The sequence below is a fragment of the Diceros bicornis genome, chromosome 9 (genome assembly GCF_020826845.1).
Source record: "Diceros bicornis minor isolate mBicDic1 chromosome 9, mDicBic1.mat.cur, whole genome shotgun sequence".
Lineage (NCBI taxonomy): Eukaryota > Metazoa > Chordata > Mammalia > Perissodactyla > Rhinocerotidae > Diceros > Diceros bicornis.
Window position 1 is genome coordinate 18278832 of NC_080748.1, and position 18398 is coordinate 18297229.

The window sequence follows — 18398 nt, forward strand, 5'->3', positions numbered from 1 at the left end:
GGTATTTGATTTCTTTGTGTTTATCCAAGTCACTGGCCCAGGCAGGAAGGTAATATACAAAAAGGGACATTTTTGGAATAGCTGTTTTTGAATTACACTCATGAAATATACACTCTGCTATGGTGGACATGTGGGAAAGCTACACTCTGACCGCATGACTAATTTTTAAAGCCCTGCATAGAGAGAATTCCCCCCAAGAACACAGCTGGGTTATTCCTTCGTGGACTGAATGTGTCAATTATGAACTGAACTAGAATGAAATTTTACTCCATTACGGCAATGTGAATTGAGGAGTGGACACTGCAGCTAGGGTGTTACGTAGTAGTTCATACACCAAGTACTACTATTTTATTAACTTTAAGAACATGTTTTACATAAAAACAGGCAACATCAAAAAACTCGGTTGATAAATGAACATAATATATCACAGATGATTTCATTCCACATTAACCTACATTTATTAGCTTAAACTGAGAGATTAGGAAAAAAATTGGATCTCATTCCAGCTTTAACCATGGATACAAATCATTTGAAAGTTATTTCATTAAGATTCTGAAAATCAAAGATTAACCTATGCCATCTGATCCATGCAGCAATTGATAAATCCAGTATTTTCAAAGGAAACATAGAATTTTTTTCTTGCACCAAATTGAAACCTTTCAGAAACTTGTTTAAATGCATCAAGTTCCAAGACCACCTTTTTAGTATGCATGAGCAAAATACTATTTAATTTCACACTCAACTAATCCTTTAATAATTTTCTTTCAGCCAGAATGAAATAGGCTATTATTAATTTCCTAATAAAATTAAAAAAAATAGTTATGGAGGATATGACTCTAACCCTGGACCAGTTTCAATTTCTTTTTATTTTTTCTGAGAATACATCAAAGATTAATGTCAATGACAAGTGAGAAATTGTCCCTAGAGAACTATTCAAGTTCTTTTTCTTACCACATTCGATTGGACTGGAATGAACTGACATTAGAGCATCTTTATCATCACTTTTAAAATCCTACTTTCTCTTAATACTAACAGTGAAGGCTTTTGGAACTATTATTTACTTTAAATTAATAAAGTATATCACAGACAAAAATATACAATTTTACATTAAAGCAACATTAAGGGTCTCACTTCAGTTGACCAAAACAGAATGTTGAGGAAATCTACAGGTATAGTTTAATTGTAGAGATTCCTCTTCCTTTAGGGAAAAAGAATGAAACTGGATCTCTCACTTGTCTCCCAGGGCAAGATATTGCAAACCTCATGATCAAAACACCTGCCAGTTAGCAGTTCGCTCACTGAAAAATGATCACACAGCTTCAGTGTCGAAGTCCAACAACAAAAACAAAAAAACCAAAGGGAAAAAAAACCCACCCTAACCAGAGGCATTCTAAGCCTCTATGCTGAATTTCCTGTTTCCCACCAGTTTACGACCCTTAATGTTACTGGATGGATGGTTGCATATTTGAGATGATTAAAAAATAAAAGACTGGCTTAAAAGCACCTCTTCCCCCAGTATGTAATTACATACAAATTAAAGATTCCTTCTGAGGGTCTCAGGGACCCCATTTGGTACTGTTTCATGTATAAGCACCACTGAGCCAATTTTAAAAGCACATTTGCAGTGATCAAATGTTTAGTGTGAACTCAAGTTTTGTTGATATATTTCCCTTTAAACAAAAAAAGTGTAAAGTGTGTTAATTTACACTCATCTTACCATATCTGAATTGAAAAAAGTGTTAATTTTGGAAGTGCTTTAATCACTATTTTCCCCAACAGACTAGAACGGCTTCATGAAACTTGATGATTAAATAAAGAAATCTGTATCTCCAAAAGAAGTATATATCTGACCCTCTATCACTGCATGCAAAGTAAGGGTCTGTCTGAGAGTATTTTTCCCAAACTCCTAATGGAAATGGCAGACAACATGCAGGAAAGGCTAACCTTTGAACTGACCAACTTCAAGTTCTTTAAAATCTTTGGACAAAAAAAAAAAAATCATGTAGCAGTTTAAAAAATTAATGATTTACAAACTATAGAAAAGATATGTTATCTACAATATATGCCAGGTAACTCATTTATTTTTTTTTTTAAACCCACATCCAAATGAATAATTACATTAAAACTACCATCTTGAATCTTGGTGATTCCCAAAATTCTGAAATTACAAGGAAGGAGGGGACATACCAGATTTTTGTGTTGTTCTTTTCTCGGGAAAATTAGGCTGAGAAGAGAAGGAAATGAATCTTCGCTCTGATACAGACCCTCTAGAGGGAACTTCAGCCTGGGGCACCTTTTTATGGTCAAATTAAAAACCTTTGAAAATAGAAGTTTACCATGGAAATGCTGACGGATCTTTACTCTGAGAAGGGCTAGCAGGCAACACAGTAATGTTAAGAAAGCTTTCCCTCAAGCACAATTTCACTTCAGCGCAGGGACAGAGTTGTCTAATGGGCACCGCTGGCCAACAAATATCCATGATTTAATGTGTGTGAGCCTTGGTCACAGGGTAGCTCCATGACCCTCTAAGCTAAGCCAATTTTTCTTCTCTTTTTTTTCCAACTGAAATATGCCTCAAAGGGTAAAGGATTGCAATTTTAGCCTTCATTCACGGATATATTGCTTTCTTTCAACAGTATCTGACGGGCCTGTTAACCACCATCCATGGGGGTGCTGAGCAGGCTGCAGGAAGGTCTCACTGAATACAAAACACCAAACATTTTCAGCAGTTTATTCACATTTTTTCTTCTGCTTATTTTAATATGCACCACGTGTAAGTTAGATGAGGGCTACAGTAAAAACATTTTCAGTGACTGAAATCTTACTTTTCCTTCTAACGATTTGGAGCAAATCACATATTCATTGATTAGGACGAATAAAATGATTTCTGCTACACGGTTGAGAAAAAACATGTTCACCAGTATGAACAGTTCTCAGCTATGGAGATGATTTACACGATGCATGTAATGAAGGAGTTCTTCCTCAACTAGTCTACTACCGAACAGAAGAGATGAATCTTAAAATTCCCTTGAAAACACCATATGGTTGGTCATGTATCAATAAAGGAAAGACAGTCCCCACCACCAGGCCACCACCATAAGAGCTATATTAAATACCAGGAAAAAAGTATGGAAACACCGGTGGCAATGATTAAGTTAAGATAATTACAGAGATACACTGCCATAATGGTACATATTTATTCTATGATAAAGTGAAATAAAAAATAAGATCAATTTGGTTATAGAAATTCCTTGAAGAACACCACCACTTAATTATTTCAAACTTGAACTATCCCAAGAATGTCGTGAAAAAAATTAGAAAGCACTGGCAAAAAGCGAAGCAGTCTGGATACACCAACATAATCAGCATGCCTTGTGCTTGTCTGTTAACCCTCTGAGTACACCTCTGACATTCAGGATCTTGATAGCTTAATGCTGAAAAGATTGCATTCCATCTGATTACTCAATATTTCTACTTGACAGGTCACATTCCCCTGTTTATTCAGCATAGATCACTCAAATTCTACAGTGATGCGCTGGGATCCCCGTGCTGAATGGGCCCTGCATTCTTCTGAGCTGCCCCTCTGCAGCGTGCTGAGAAACACTCCACAGCTTCACACGGTCCACAGTCACCCCAGACTTGAATGGAGAAAGGCCTGAGCCATGCACTAGAAGTTCTGTACACTAGATGCTGTAGCAAAACATGTAATGCCCACAGGAAAAGCAGTAATTCAGAGAAAGAAAGGAAAGTGACAATCTATTGCAGGTAGGTCTCTGCCCATAAGAGTCTTCATATTCATACATTTAGAGTTGCGGCCAAGCTATATAGCTACTCCTTGGTCTTACTTACAACAGTGCTTTGCTTTATAGTTCTAGAGAAAGCAGTAATTTCTGACCAGTTCAGGGTACTTTACTTATATGGAATCTCCCTACACACCAACACCCTTCTGGTGTTCTGCCCTCCCCCTCTCTCCAAAAAACCAACTGATCTGTGCTACATTGTGATGTCGTGTGTTATTATTTCAGGACTCTCTAAAAAGGGAAAAAACTCTCAATAAGTGATCCAGCATTTACATGTCAGGACCAGACAGACCAAAGAGAGAAACCTAAACGTGGAAGAATGAAAAACTGGGGGGACTACGTTGCAAAAGTCATGACATGTTGTGATTTTACAGTCTATAACAACATAGACCATAGTTTATGAGTTGAAGAGGAAAAAGCAGCAATTGAAGACCAATGTGTATTTGAAAATAAAGAACTGATTAGGTCGCATACAAATTTCAAGACTTTCAGATACTGAAGTGTATTCAAAACAGAGACAGTAAGTGCTGTTCAGCCATCCAGATGCAAATTTCATGAGACATCACTCACTGGTTGTCTCCTGGGTGACAAAGCTGAGCAAACCTTAGGAGGATGCTTGAGTTGGGCCCCTGCCTCCAAGACACCATAGCTTGCCTCCTCTCTAAGCATTGCAGTGACGTACAGGGAGTGGCAGGCCATTCTGAAATACAACACATTCCAGAAGAAACTTACTGGAGACACAGGGCTAGGGACAAAGATTTGGTAACAGGAGTGAAAATACACGTCTCAGGTAGGACTTGGCCCTCAGAGAGAAAAACATGTGCCTCTGGACAGCTCAAGACAGTGATATAAAAAGGTCATCTTAGGGAACGGAAGTTTCATCCTCTAAGTCTCCCATCCTGTTCTTCCTGGGAGACTATATGTAGGTAACCTAAAGGTGCACATGAAATTATCTACTAGTGGTTTATTCCCTTAAAACTTATTTTTAGAACATTCTGGATTGTTTTCCCACTGTGCTTTCTCCTCGGCCACCTTGCAAAGCACTTGCCTCTAGTCCTCTCTGCCCCAGCGCTCCTGTATGGATTTCATACTCTATTTGGATTTCACACTGAAGACTGCAGTGCATGAAAAAGCAGGTGAGAAAAAGAACAGGATCTTGTTTCCTCTTTCTATTTGAAATTCCAGCCCTATAGAGCACCTGGCAATTTATTGCTCTTTTCCACCAGTTGTTTTTTCCTATAAATGTCTCATATTGAGCAGGCAGACCCTCACTCACCAACCACAAGACAAGGTATGGTGACTTCCCGAGGGTCTGCACTGGCACTAGTAGCAGCTGATGTGGAAGCAGCACTTCTGGGGCGTCATCAGCACATCTTCATATGGAGACAATTTGGGGGAGAGGGCACCATCTTTTTCCTGAGTCAGTCTGTCTGGCACAGACCCAGTTCCCTCCACTCAGGATGCAGGACTCACGGCAGCTGACAGTCATACCTCTAACGAAAAAAGTCCCTTCCTTAATAGGATTGTGAAGAAGAGGGGTGCTTATGCATAAGTTATAAACCTGCCATGTTCTAAACCCACAAAAAAGGACAAGCAAGACATCATTCTAGATGCCCTTCTTATCTGGACATCTCAGCATCTAACAACACTCCTTGATCTGCAGCAAAATCAAGAAACATGTGCATATACATCCAAAGGCCTGAAAAATTCCCCAAGCCTCCTCCATAAAATCCTATGCACTCAGAGGGTTAACATGTGCTATATTACATACTGCAGATCCTAGCTTGACAGGATGAAAACATTCATTACTTCTATGTTTAAAAAAGTTGCAAATTAGCCTTAACCCTTTGAGGACTGTATCAGCAACAAGTTGCCATCTTCACAAACAACAATGTTGTCATCTCATTCAGCTACAAAGGGAAATCGCCACGAAAGATACCAGAACACACACTTTCTGTTCTGCCATTCAAGCATTGAGTGCTAGATAGATCAGATGAAACTGTTTTTACATAAATTTGGAAAAAAATATCTCAGAGTCTCAAAGGGTTAAGCTAGGACTTCGAGTAAAAGGGTCTTATTAAAAGGGTGAGTTTGGGGAGCGAACAGTCTCCGAGGAGCTTGGGGAGTAGTCTTCTGATTCTGAGTTGAGTTCAGGCGGAGTCGGCTGTGCCTTGTACCGGCTTCTCACATCCTGGTTGCGTCTTCGTCGGAAAACCTGCCTCTCCTTATCAAGAGCGGTGGTCTAGCAGGGGCATAAAATGAGAAAGAGGACAATTAGGCCGAAAGAAATGGCAAAAAAAACCTCTGGGACTTTCTGACGTCAGAAAAATATGCTGGCCAAGTTAACCTGCCTTTATGGCTCACTTTTGTTGACAACAGTCACCACTGTTGGGGAGCTCTCTGCTCCCCCAGATGCAGCTCCTAAAAGCACCTGGTCATGACATCAGCAGGCACAGGCAGGATGGATGATGTCGTGGGTTCAACCTCTCCCAGCCCTACTCAGAGTTCCCCTAGTTCCACATCTATTACCCCTGGTGGCTCCCAGGCTAGCCAGAGACCCCTTGGTAAATGGGAACCCCAGGCCCATGTGTCTGACACGTGAGGAGGCCAGACGTGCCTCCTTCATCAACATTCAGCTCAAGGCAGCTGTAGAATAAAAATGAAAGGTGATGAAGTTGTCAGACATGGCAACAGAGCCACCAGCTCATCCTCTTATTTTAGCACCTTCTCATTGTAAATTATCTTATTATCTGTTGATGAGGGAGTGTGGCTGAATCTCTGGGAAGTATTGGTTTAATTTTAATGAAACCAACGCCTGAATTTGAAAACTGCTTTGAATGTAATTAAACCAAATGGAAACCTTCCCACGTATTTTTTTTTACTTTACAAAGATCATTTTCACCATACTACGTGGTAATTTATGAAACTGAGATTCAATATCCTTCCTAGGTATTCCAACTCCTGGTCTCTATGCCTCATTTTCCTGAGGAAACCTCTGATGATCTCCAGGATGCACTATCCAGCCATAGTTCTGGAAGTTATTATGACATCAGAATTGGGAACGGCATGACTTCATTACAGATTTAATGGTTGTGGGGAGGAACGGGGTCATTACAGAGAAACCTTACACAGAGAGCAGAACAGGTACAAAGTCTGAAGAAAAATACAGAACACATATAAAAGTTGAAGGCATCCTTATTTGCAAGTCCCTCTTTAAAAGGACGTAGCCTGGAGGTGATTCCGCTTTTAAGAGATTACTTTTCCTCTACAGGGATATATACCACCATTTTTCGTCTTGAAAATTTACTGTTAGCTTCTTCAAAGAGCAGAGATAAATTTACAGCCAGCCTGGTTCTGAGAACAAAGTGAAAAGTAAGCCCCTCGTACAATTGCAGTATAGCATTAGAGCAATCTTAGATCTAAAATAGGGCAATCAAAGTTCCAAAATGAAGTAATAAAGAAAGAAAGAGAGGCAGTGTGTAGAACCAGGACGGTAAAGGGCTTCGTTAGGCTGAACTGCTCTGCTTTAAAAACTCTCCACACACTGAGTAACAGCGTTACAAATCAATGAGGAAGATAAACTTTAATAATTCACTTCTTGTTCAGTATATCGTTCATACAATGATTCAAGAAGTGGTTTGCTGAAATGTCTACCTTGGATTCTTCGCCTTGTTGAATTTTTAAGGACCCTCATATATATAGTTCATGGTCTTATACTCACTGATTTTATGATATTTTCAGCATCACAAACCCAAATTCCTAACTTTATTTAAAACATTGTAAAGTTATAACACATGGTATTTTGCTTTCAAAGCAAACTGAAAATGTTCTGTTTGTGTAGAGTTGAACGTTTGTAAAAAACAGACGTCTTTTTAGTGTGATTTACATAAAAACCATTCTGTAGCTAATCCAAGAGTAGTATGAACTCTTCTTTTGGTCATAAAAAATATTCCTATTTCTAACTTCTTGAGAAAGAAAAAAGTCATCGGCACTGGGCACTGGGCTGAATATTGGCTAGTGAAACGAGGCTTTCTGGTGTTGGGAAGACAAGCACGCCAGCCTGTAGTCAGGAACTTTGAGTCCTGCTCCGTCCACCGCTGGCTGTGAGACGCACTCACTCAGTTCTCAGTTAAATGAGGAGCAGGAGCAATCCCTCCCCACCCTCGCAGAGTCGCTGTATGTAAAAATGGATAGGCACATGCTTCCTAAATGGCTAAATCTCCTAGAAATGGAAGGTGTTTGGTTTTTTTTTTTCCTTTACAAGTTGATATAAGATATTGTTTTAAAATTAAGTAACTGCAGGTCATAAGAAAACAATGCAAAACAAAGCTCACATTGGAACTTACCTCAGAGCACTTGTCCTCCTTCCCTACTCTCACTGGCACCTTCTCCACATTTACCTCATCTCCCCATAATCTACTCAATTACGCCAAGTCATGTTCTTGGCTGCAGCCGCTGAAATAGGCCATTTCTCCACAAATACCGTCATCTAGTTTTTACAGAGGCTCCTGGCACTCAATGTTGAGCCCATGCTTGGATGGTCCCATTCTCCTTATTTTCACTTTCATTTCTCCAAATCCTGCTAAGGGTAATCATATTCTCTTCCTTACTTGTCCCTCTGCCTAGAGAACCCTTGCCCTGTCCCTTTTCAGTGGTCAGTTCTCGCCACTCCTGTTAGCAAAGTTAGGAGCTTTCTAAACGTCCACCTTCATAGATGAACCCTCCTGCTCACGCGCCCGTGCTTTCAGTGGAACCGATTCACCAGTAACTTCATAGCAGTTATTTTGGAAACATATCATGTCATGATCACGTCATGGAATAAGGGTGTGATGGTTGCTTCTAGATTCTTAGAAATGGATTCTTCTTCTTCTAGATGGATTTCTAGATTCTTAGAATTGAAAGAGAATTTATAAAGCATTCTTTGTCCAATGCTTTGCCTTTATAGGCAGGGAAACTGAGGTCCAGGCATGTGCAGAGACCTGCCCGTATTGCATCGCTAACTAGGAACAGAACTCAGTTCTCCTCCTCCAAAGGCCCAAGTGATTTCTTCCTGTCTACTCTGAAGTCCAGTGAAACAGAATAAAATGGAGCCACTGCACCCCAGTAGCTCACTCCTTCTCTGTTCCTAACCAGAGTGGGCTAGCAGAAGACACTGACCACAGGCAGCATCAGAAGCCAAAGACCAGGCTTTCCCATGCTAATGACCTGAAAACCTCTCTCAGGGACAGCAAGCCAGGGTCCGGTGCATGCGCAATCCCATTCTGGGCCTGTGAACTCCTAGGAAGCCCTGGGTCTGATGACAGTGAGGCAGTTTCCGACCCACCCAGGTTCTCGTAAGATTCTCAAAGGCTACACAACTAATGTTTAGGGCTCCCAACCAACTTGCTCTCAAAGATGTTCCAGAGGGCATCGCCATTCATAGGCCTCTCATCCCTGGGCTCCTGCCCACTCTGCTTCCAGCTCCACGGACTGTGGTTCGTTTTAAGAACTTCTTCTTTCTCTGTGTTCCCAGGAAACCTAGTATTGCTATCACTGTGCATCCTGACTACTCTATACTTGGCTCTAATTCACTGTCTTCCCTGCCACATTGTAGACTCTTTGGAGGGCAAGATCAAGTCTTGGACATCCTCTCTGTGTTCTCCACAGTTCATCGCACATAATAGGTACTCTACAAACATTGTGGCTTTTGAAATATGGGAAAGTACAACAGAGGTCACATTATTTCCCTCCTGAGCACCCAACCCCCAGTCTATCCTGCACACAGCTGACAGGTCAATTATCCCTAGGTTCGATTTATTTACAATTCCTCATAAAGTCCAGTTCCTCGTTCTAACATTCACAATGTGCTTACAATAAAAATTTCCAGTGAACAGTTCCTGTTGTTACTCAAAATGGTCTTGTGACATCAGCAGACTTGTTCCCCATTAGCGGACACTTGATTTTCTTGCACAGCATCCATTTACTCTGCTTACAGTTAACCAGGCCTCAGTTTCCCTTTGGACATCCCCTGCTCCTGTACCCTACCCCCATCTTTGAGAGTGGGGTGGGGGTGGGCTTGTGTCCCAGGAGCAAGCCTGAGCTTACAGCATTGCCTAACACCCACAATTGGTTCAGGAGGGGCAGCCAGCTAATAGGACACAAGGAGACCTTTGCTGGGACTTCACATTTATACTAAATTCCAATTTTGAGAGGACAGCAGGCCTGGAGCTGCTTCCCACATCCTGGTACCACGTGAAGCTCCAGACTAGAGCCAGCACAGGGAAGTGGAGGGGAGGGATAGAAATCGGAAGAAACCAAGCCCTGACTTAGTGCTGAATCCACCCATCATTGAAGCCAGACCCAACCTTTGGACCTTTCAGATTACACACAGTAATAAATTTCCTTTTTGCTTAAGCCAGTTTCGTGTGGGTTTTCTTCACTTGCAATGAAAACAGTCCTAACTGACGTATCTTTGCGTGTACTTTAACCATTCTTACCTCTGCATCTCGGCTCACGGTGTTCACCAATCTGCAATCACCTCTCCTCCTTCCGTGCACTCAAATTTATCTATTTTCCAAGATTTGATTACATTTCACCTCTTGCATCACACTTTTTCTTTCTAAATTCCTCAGGCAAGTATTGTCTTGACCAAACTTCTGGCACTTATTACACATGGGCCTCCTGTTATCTCTTCTGTGCACAATTCCCAAACATGATGCAAGCTCCTCTGTGGGAGAATCTGAAACGTCTTTGTATTTTCCAGAATGCCTAGCACACTGAGGCACACATATTAGGGACATATTAAATATTTCTGAATTAATACAGAATTAAATTATTTTAGATGATTATGTGCTTTCTAAATAATCAAAAATAGAATCCATGGGGCCGCCTGGCGGCACAGCGGTTAAGTGCACGTGCTCTGCTACGGCAGCCCGGGGTTTGCAGGTTTGGATCCCCGGCGCGCACCGACGCACCACTTGTTAAGCCATGCTGTGGCGGCGTCCCATATGAAGTAGAGGAAGATGGGCACGGATGTTAGCCCAGGGCCAGTCTTCCTCAAGAAAAAAGGGGAGGACTGGCATCGGATGTTAACTCAGGGCTAGTCCTCCTCACAAAAAAAAAAAAAAAAAATAGAATCCAAAGCAACTCTATAATACAAAAGAATAAGAAGTTAGAAGTATTACGAGTTAATATTTAAGAATGTGATTTATGTTTCAGATATGACCAAATGCTTACATCAGATAAAGTTAATATTCTCTTGTACTCATATATTTATCTACTCAACAACCATTTATTGTGGTCCAATTTCTTATCACAGTAAGCACTGTCATATATGATATCTTTAGAATTTTAACTGTGGCCATAAAATTAACTTGTTCTAAAATATGTGCAGTTCAAATTTTACAGTTGAATTCTGTAGCCCCATATGTAGTTCAAGACAGATGAATCCAGCAAAGAAACAGAACATGCTATTATATAATTTTTTAAAAGATATTGCTATAAAAATGTATACAGTTCAACTGATAATTTTCCCCCAAAAAAGAATTCAAAACATAATTTTTCCTCTGAACTGCTGCATCACAAATTTAAATTCTGGGCCCTTTCAACTCTTTCTGAAAAGCTGCTTTCTTCTTTATCAATGACAAAAAATGCCCAAATATCAAGCAAATAGGGTCTGTCCTCCCTAATGCCTATCTTTTTAAGTAAGGTAACATTGTCCTCAGGTATAGCCTTGATGGTCCATTAAAACTTAAGACTTCCTAACAGATTTATTATTTTTTTAGTTATTTTGCTGATGGTTTATAGCTTTGTTGGAACCAACATGAATGGACTTGCAGTAGAATTCCCAAGTGTTTCCTCAGTAAGTTATCACTTCATTAAGAGCTCGTAAGAGAATCTGAAGCCTGCGTTATCAGGTTTTGGTGCTAATTATCACAGGCTAGAGGTGAGCAAGAAATCTCTTGAGATTCTGGAGTTGACCAGTAGTAACCAAATATGAAGCTCTAATCTAGTTATTTAAAATATGTACTCAATAATGACTGCTATACTGTGTCCTGGGCTACAGCTAAATATTAGTGGACTGGGGGATCCTGGTCAAGAGAACAAATAGTTGACCACATAAAATGATATAGAGAAACTAATATAAACCTGTCCTACAGAAGAAACACTGCATCTCCCTACCTCAGACTATAAGCTCCCGGTTATCACAGTGTCCTTAGGAGCTGCTAGGTAAAGTGTGAAAACTGAGGAACAGTAAAATAATGCCAGTTACCTCAGCAACTCAGGTGGCTGCACGTGCAGTAGTTGGAAATCTTAGAGGAATTAATATCCATTATGTTTTGGAGTCTGCCATAATGCCAGGCAGGTGTAAAGAAAAGACAGTGCTTGCCTAACACCAAGGAAATGTATTCTAACAATAGATACATCTAATGAATTTGGTCAGTGCCTCTTCTGTTACAATGAAATGACACTATCCTCCACCACGTAGTACTAGGATGTTATAAACCCTTATTTCTGACATTAAATTTGAAAATCATCATAAATACATAGGACATATCCATCTGGCATATCTATGCAATGTTAAAAAAAATATATATAGCGTGGAGGAGGAAGGTCAGGCATGAGTTGAGAATATGAACTGGAGCATCAGCTTTGTTTGTGCCAGTCTGAGTCACCCCCATCTCTGCAATGCTTGTCTTGTTCGGTAGCTTTAGCTTAATCCCCTTGGAAGCAGCAGTAGGGGGAAATCAGCAGAACTAGCTTTGTGTCCTAGCTCAGCTGATTATGTGACCTTGGACATGTTTCCCAACCACGTCAAGCCCCAATTTCCCAGTCCAGAGACTGAAGAGGGGTACAGTGCATGATCCCTAGGGAAACTTCCACCTATGAAATACTATGAATATTCTTAATATCGCCATCAATCTACTATAACGGGTTATGCTTTTCCCTTCGCAAACAATAGGCCTTACAGTCTATGGATCAAAAATATTTCTGTTCTGCAAGAGGAGCAGGCCTTGCAAGAGATGCCCCTCATTTAAGTTGTGAGGCAATGTGTTCTGTCACAGCAGTAATTATTGGATTTAAGTAACCACGTTTTTCAGAGGCAAACATTGACTGCTTCGCCTTTTTTGCTTTTCTTAATTTATTGCTAGCCATCACAAACAGTCTTCATTTCATTAATAAAAGAACATTATTGTGCATTTTGCCTTTTAGCCCATCCATTATTCATACCACCTAGGAGACTGAACCGGGGATGCAGCTGTTGGGGCATTAATCTCAGGAACCCTTTCCTTCGCTCGCCCTCATTCTGTAGGGACTGAGTTACGATTTGCTTGCCACTCTAGAAATGTTTGGCTTGCTAGTAAAATTAAACTGACAAATCGATGGAAATATCCACCCTCCTCGTTTTATTTGGCTTACTGTCTTGCATATTATGGTTCTGTTTTGTTTTGCTTTAATATCCTTTTGGGGTCTTGCCAGGAACTGCACAGTATCTGGATAGATGATATGGTATTTCCCTAAAATGAAGATGACGGTTAAAATGGCAAAAGGAGGCCTCATGGAATGAAATCTAGCAGCCCTCTAAACTACTTTCTAGGGGCAACTCTTTTAAACGTTATTCCTCATTTCCCTGGGCAAAACTGCCTCATGCTTCTCCACCACTTTTTTTTTTTTTTTGTGAGGAAGATCAGCCCTGAGCTAACATCCATGCCAATCCTCATTTTTTTTTGCTGAGGAAGACCGGCCCTGAGCTAACATCTATTGCCAATCCTCCTCCCTCTCCTTTTTTCTTTTCCCTTTTTCTCCCCAAAGCCCCAGTAGATAGTTGTATGTCATAGTTACACATCCTTCTAGTTGCTGTGTGTGGGACGCAGCCTCAGCATGGCCAGAGAAGCCGTGCGTCGGTGCGTGCCCAGGATCCGAACCCGGGCCGCCAGCAGCGGAGCGTGCGTACTTAACCGCTAAGCCAGCGGGCTGGCCCTCCACCACTTCTTAATCAGAAGCTCGTCCTGCTGATCTGGTTCTTAACAGAATCCCCCATTGGCCTAACCCTGCAATGGGTTTCTGATAGCCTCCTATCAGAGGGGTAAAATTATAGCCACTAGCTGAGCTCAGGCTTCTAGAGGACAAAATTCATGCGTTTCCTCTGCCCTACAGCTTCTGATTTTCTCATAGTATAAGCCCAACTGAGCTGCCATGTTGTTTTTCCTTCATTGTACTAGTAAACTAAAGAACAACCACAGGCATAGTTTATCTTAAGAAAATCTATGAAAATTTAGAACTTACTAAGCAGGTAAGTTAGGGAGTAACTCCTTTAATTACAAAAACAATTTTTTAACGTTGTCAAAAGGCTCACTCTTGGGTTGCTATAAATGGGATGCTATCCTACAGCATCTCACATGTGATTTGATTGTCCAAACTTTAATTTACCCCAAACTCTTCAAAAGCACATTTATCCTCAAAAGCAAGGTTCCTCTATGATATGAATGGTCCCTGCATTGGAACAAATATTTATTGAGGGCCTACTATGTGCCAGGCATTCCACTAGGTGGTGGAGATACAGGTTTTAACAAACTCCACCAGCTGATGCCTTTTAATTTAGAAACGTGTTTCCCCCAGAACAGGAGTTGAAAAACTTTTTCTGGAAAGGCCACATAGTAAATATTTTAGGTTTTGCAGGCCATATGGTTCTTTGACGCAAGTACTCAACTCAGCCACTGTAGGGCAAAAGCCGCCATAGGCAATTTATAAATGAATGGATGTGGCTGTGTTCCAATAAAACTTTATTTACAAAAGCCCCAGGCAGTGGGCCAGATATGGCCCATTGGCTGTGGTCTGCCAATCCCTGCCCAAGAGGATAACATTTTAAACTTCCATTTCATCAGGATTATTGGCTATAGACTACTTTAAGTAAAATTTAATGCCACAAATGCTCATGAATAATATTACACATAAGTTACTCAGTAGTTTACTCCAATCAGAGCATCAAAAAAGTGCATGGTTCTACTTTAATAACAAATGTTTCAATCTGGAGAGAGATCAGTTTTCTCAGGAAAATCTGTTTCTAGTGTGAAATGGATGATTTCGTCTGGGAGGTGAGGGACACCCCGTGAAGCAATCTTCTCTGAGTTCCTCTTTTGGGCTGGGGTCTGTGAAGGCCCTTTTGTTCAGGCAGCTTGTTTAATCCTCACCACAGATTTGGAAGGTTGATAAAACTCTTCTCATTTTTATAGATGGGGAAATTGAAAATCAGGGAGTGAACATGTCACTTGCCCAAAGTCACACTGCAGGCAGTCAGGCAGGCTGGATCCAAAACCTGGGCTTCCCAACACCAAAGCCACAAACTCTCCATGCACAGTGCTGCCAATCTTTAATCAAGTTCGTTTCACCTCAATTTTCAAGACATTTTATTTTCTAAAAGTGTCATGTGTCTGACATGTATTTGAGAATTGTCTCACTTCAGTATATCAATATTCACGCTCTTTCTTAATAGAATAACAGTGTGTCAATACTCATGATTAAGTTCTTTGTGATGTATTCTTTCTATACATTTACACCTAATAAAATCTATATCATATCAGGGAACACCACTGGGGAACATTTAGAGTCAAAGTATTGCAGGAATGTATAGGTAGAAAAGAGTGTAGATTTTTTTTAAATCTAAAAAGGGAAAGAGATTCTGAAGCAAGGTCAAAATAAATATGATACTACAAAATTTTTGATCAATACCGAATCCTCAAGAATCTCAGGAAAATGTAAAATATCTCACTTCAATTTAGGCCGAATCAGTAGGTCATGGAATGCCAAGGCAATTTCTCGTTTCTAGTAACAAGTACGTTAAATTTTAAAAAGGCAAATATATATTGTTGGGATCCTCTCTTAAGAGGCCTCTGAAAGTCAAATGAAATAGAATAAAATCTCCAACAGTGAGCAACCTGTTTGACTTGGTAAAATAACACAGCTGTCTCACTCTTCCTGTGTTTCTCATCATGACCATTTGTGGAACTATAACATAAGGTATTGCCCATCTTTTGAGCCTCTTGGCCTAATAACTCACTTTTTAGCATCAAGGGATAGCTACAAGACCAAATCGCATACTTTCACAATACTTTTCTCTGTAATCACAGTTTGGCTGGTTTTGAAGTTTAAATCCATGCCTTTTCTACATTCTAAACTTTCCGTTACAGAGGGTGTCTCAGGACCGGGTCGGGTAGGGTGGTTAATCCCTTGCTAGGACAGAGGCATTTGCCCTTCCTTCCTGCAGTGCTCTGACACTCATCAGGGAGCGCTTTCTTAATCACCAGAGCAAAGCCAAGGCCACTTTCCATAAAGCAACTTGCAATGCACTGCAACTTGCTGTGTGCACTTGGCTGTTGGCTGAGGCTCTCCACGGACTCCCTCTCACACCACGCAGGGGGTCCTCTCTGGCTTTCACAGGAACCGTTCTTTCAAACCTGTGCTGAGCAGGATGCATTTAACTGACCCCATTCCCTTTAACAACCGAGCATGACAGCATTTAATAGCTTTGCAAAGACTGCGGGCGGCTGCCATTGCTCTGCCTCATTACTCACTGTTTCAGGACGGTTCTCTAATCCAATATGCACATTTTAGTCACGTCATGCCTGGGAACTCAACCACCCTTTTGTCCTAGCTCACCTCTGCCTTTTATCTTATTTAGCCTTTTTAGCTTACGTCTTGTTTTGATATTTCTTTTCTTTAATTGGGTTAGCCCGTTCTGGCTGCTGCCTGGTCTGCGTGCAGAAGACGCAGGAACTCTCCATGTGTTGTTGGCCATAGCACCTGCCACAGAGACAACTTCACTTGAGAAAGGCATAAATGGGTGTGACCACATCCCTTCTGGATAAGGACACGTTTCCAGGAGGGGAAAATGTAATGAGATGTAAATGTTTTCCAGTGGCTTGCAGCAGGGCCACAAGGAAGCGGAATGGCCCCGGGCGGTGCGTTCCTGGGAGGCTGTCCCCCCAGACTCTGAGCGACAGGAGCAAGGTCTCCTGGAAAAATGGGCCAAGCAGGATGCTGCTCCCCTGGCTACGGCTTGGAAGCAGCTCTCTGTTAAGAGGCAGGAGAATGAAGGAGAAAAAGAGGAAAATGGACCCCCACCATTTCTCTACCATCACCAAAAAGCCGATTAAGAAGGACATGCCAATTCTGGGCACCCCGAAGAGACGTTTTTTCCAGCCTATGCCCTGATGTGAGCTGCTTTACAAAAAGCCAGTGCGACTCCCAAGTGTTCTTAGAGTAGTGAAAACAGCCGTGAGGACTTGTAAACACAACATTTGGGAGCGGGGATGTTCGCATGTAATGATTGTTTATGCTAGAAAGTTGGCCGCCACCGTGGTTAGACAAATGCTCCCACTTCCATGGAGATAAAATGCAAGCATTTGCAATCAGCGAGAAGAGTGTGTTCGTCCAGGGCTAAATGGCATTATAAAACTTCCTAATTAAGCATATATGCCGATGAGTTTTTAGCATCATTTCTCTAATTTAGCTTTACATACTGGGTGCGCTGTTTAGTACAGCATTAACTATAAACGTTGTTACTGCCCCCAGCTGGAAAACAGAGCAGTTTATGTGTGGAAGAGAAAAGAGATTATCTCCCATCTGCTCCTGCCCATTATTCAGGGATGTGTCATTTTGTCTGCTGATGGGAACCATCACTAGGATTTTAGTCAAATGGCCTTTTTATCCTTGGCTACGTTTATTAATTATTGTGTTTACTTGGTTTTTTGCTCCCACTCTTAATCCTACAAATTTAGTAATATATTTTCTAGAATATTTTTTTGAAATTATTAATTTATATGTGTAATTTTTGTTATATAAATATGCACAACTGTAATTAGACATATTTGATGCCTATTTTTAATTGTATATTAACTTTACTCATATATGTTTGGTTAATATGCCTGAGGTTAGGAGGCATACAATTAAGAGAGGATGGAGCATGGTGTGATTCAATTTATATAAAGGACAAAACCAGGCAAAGCTAATTAATGCGGATAGACTCCCAGTCAGTGTTTACCCTTGGGGCTACGTGACCCTCCTGGAAGGGCTCTGGCAAGGATGGGGAGTTGTGGGGGTGGGGTGCTCGAAATGTTCTGTGCTTGATCTGGGTGCTGCTTACAGGGGTGTGTTCAGTTTGTGAAAATTTGTTGAGTTGTGCACTCATGACATATGCACTCTTCTGAATGTATATTATCTTTCAGGAAAAAGTAAAAGATGGATGGATCATCTTCCACATAAAAAGTCAAAAAGAAGAGTCTGCCCAAAGGCAAATCATGACTGATTCACACCCCCCCAGCCCCCGCCAAAAACGGTTAAAAATAAAACAAAGTTCTTTCTACACCTATAAAACTATTTTACTTAGGTAAATACAAAGGCCACTGTGCATCTCCTGCATGCATATCCGTCTCGAAGATACAAATAGCTTTCAATGTAAAACTGACTTTAAAATATTTTATTGAAGTTTGGGTATTTTCTTGCTTTAAACAGACTAAGAAATTATCGTGACTTTAGTATATTGGAATAGTTTGTCAAAGTGTGCCCTTTTCTGATTCCCTAAGTCCTTTGTTTCGAGTGTCTATTAGAAAAATTTAGAAG

At 40.9% G+C, this 18398-nt stretch overlaps 1 protein-coding gene across 4 annotated transcripts in view; it reads right to left on the reverse strand.

Moving 5' to 3' along the window:
• Window positions 1-315: 315 nt before the first annotated feature.
• DCLK1 (doublecortin like kinase 1) overlaps window positions 316-18398 on the reverse strand; it is a 358368-nt gene continuing 340285 nt past the window's right edge. For 3 of the 4 annotated variants that reach the window (XM_058548007.1, XM_058548006.1, XM_058548008.1), the window contains exon 17: window positions 316-6042. In XM_058548007.1, the coding sequence (XP_058403990.1) occupies window positions 5878-6042 (165 nt within the window). In that variant the 3' untranslated portion in view covers window positions 316-5877. The remainder of the gene's footprint in view (window positions 6043-18398) is intronic. The other variant, XM_058548010.1, reaches the window with a different exon arrangement.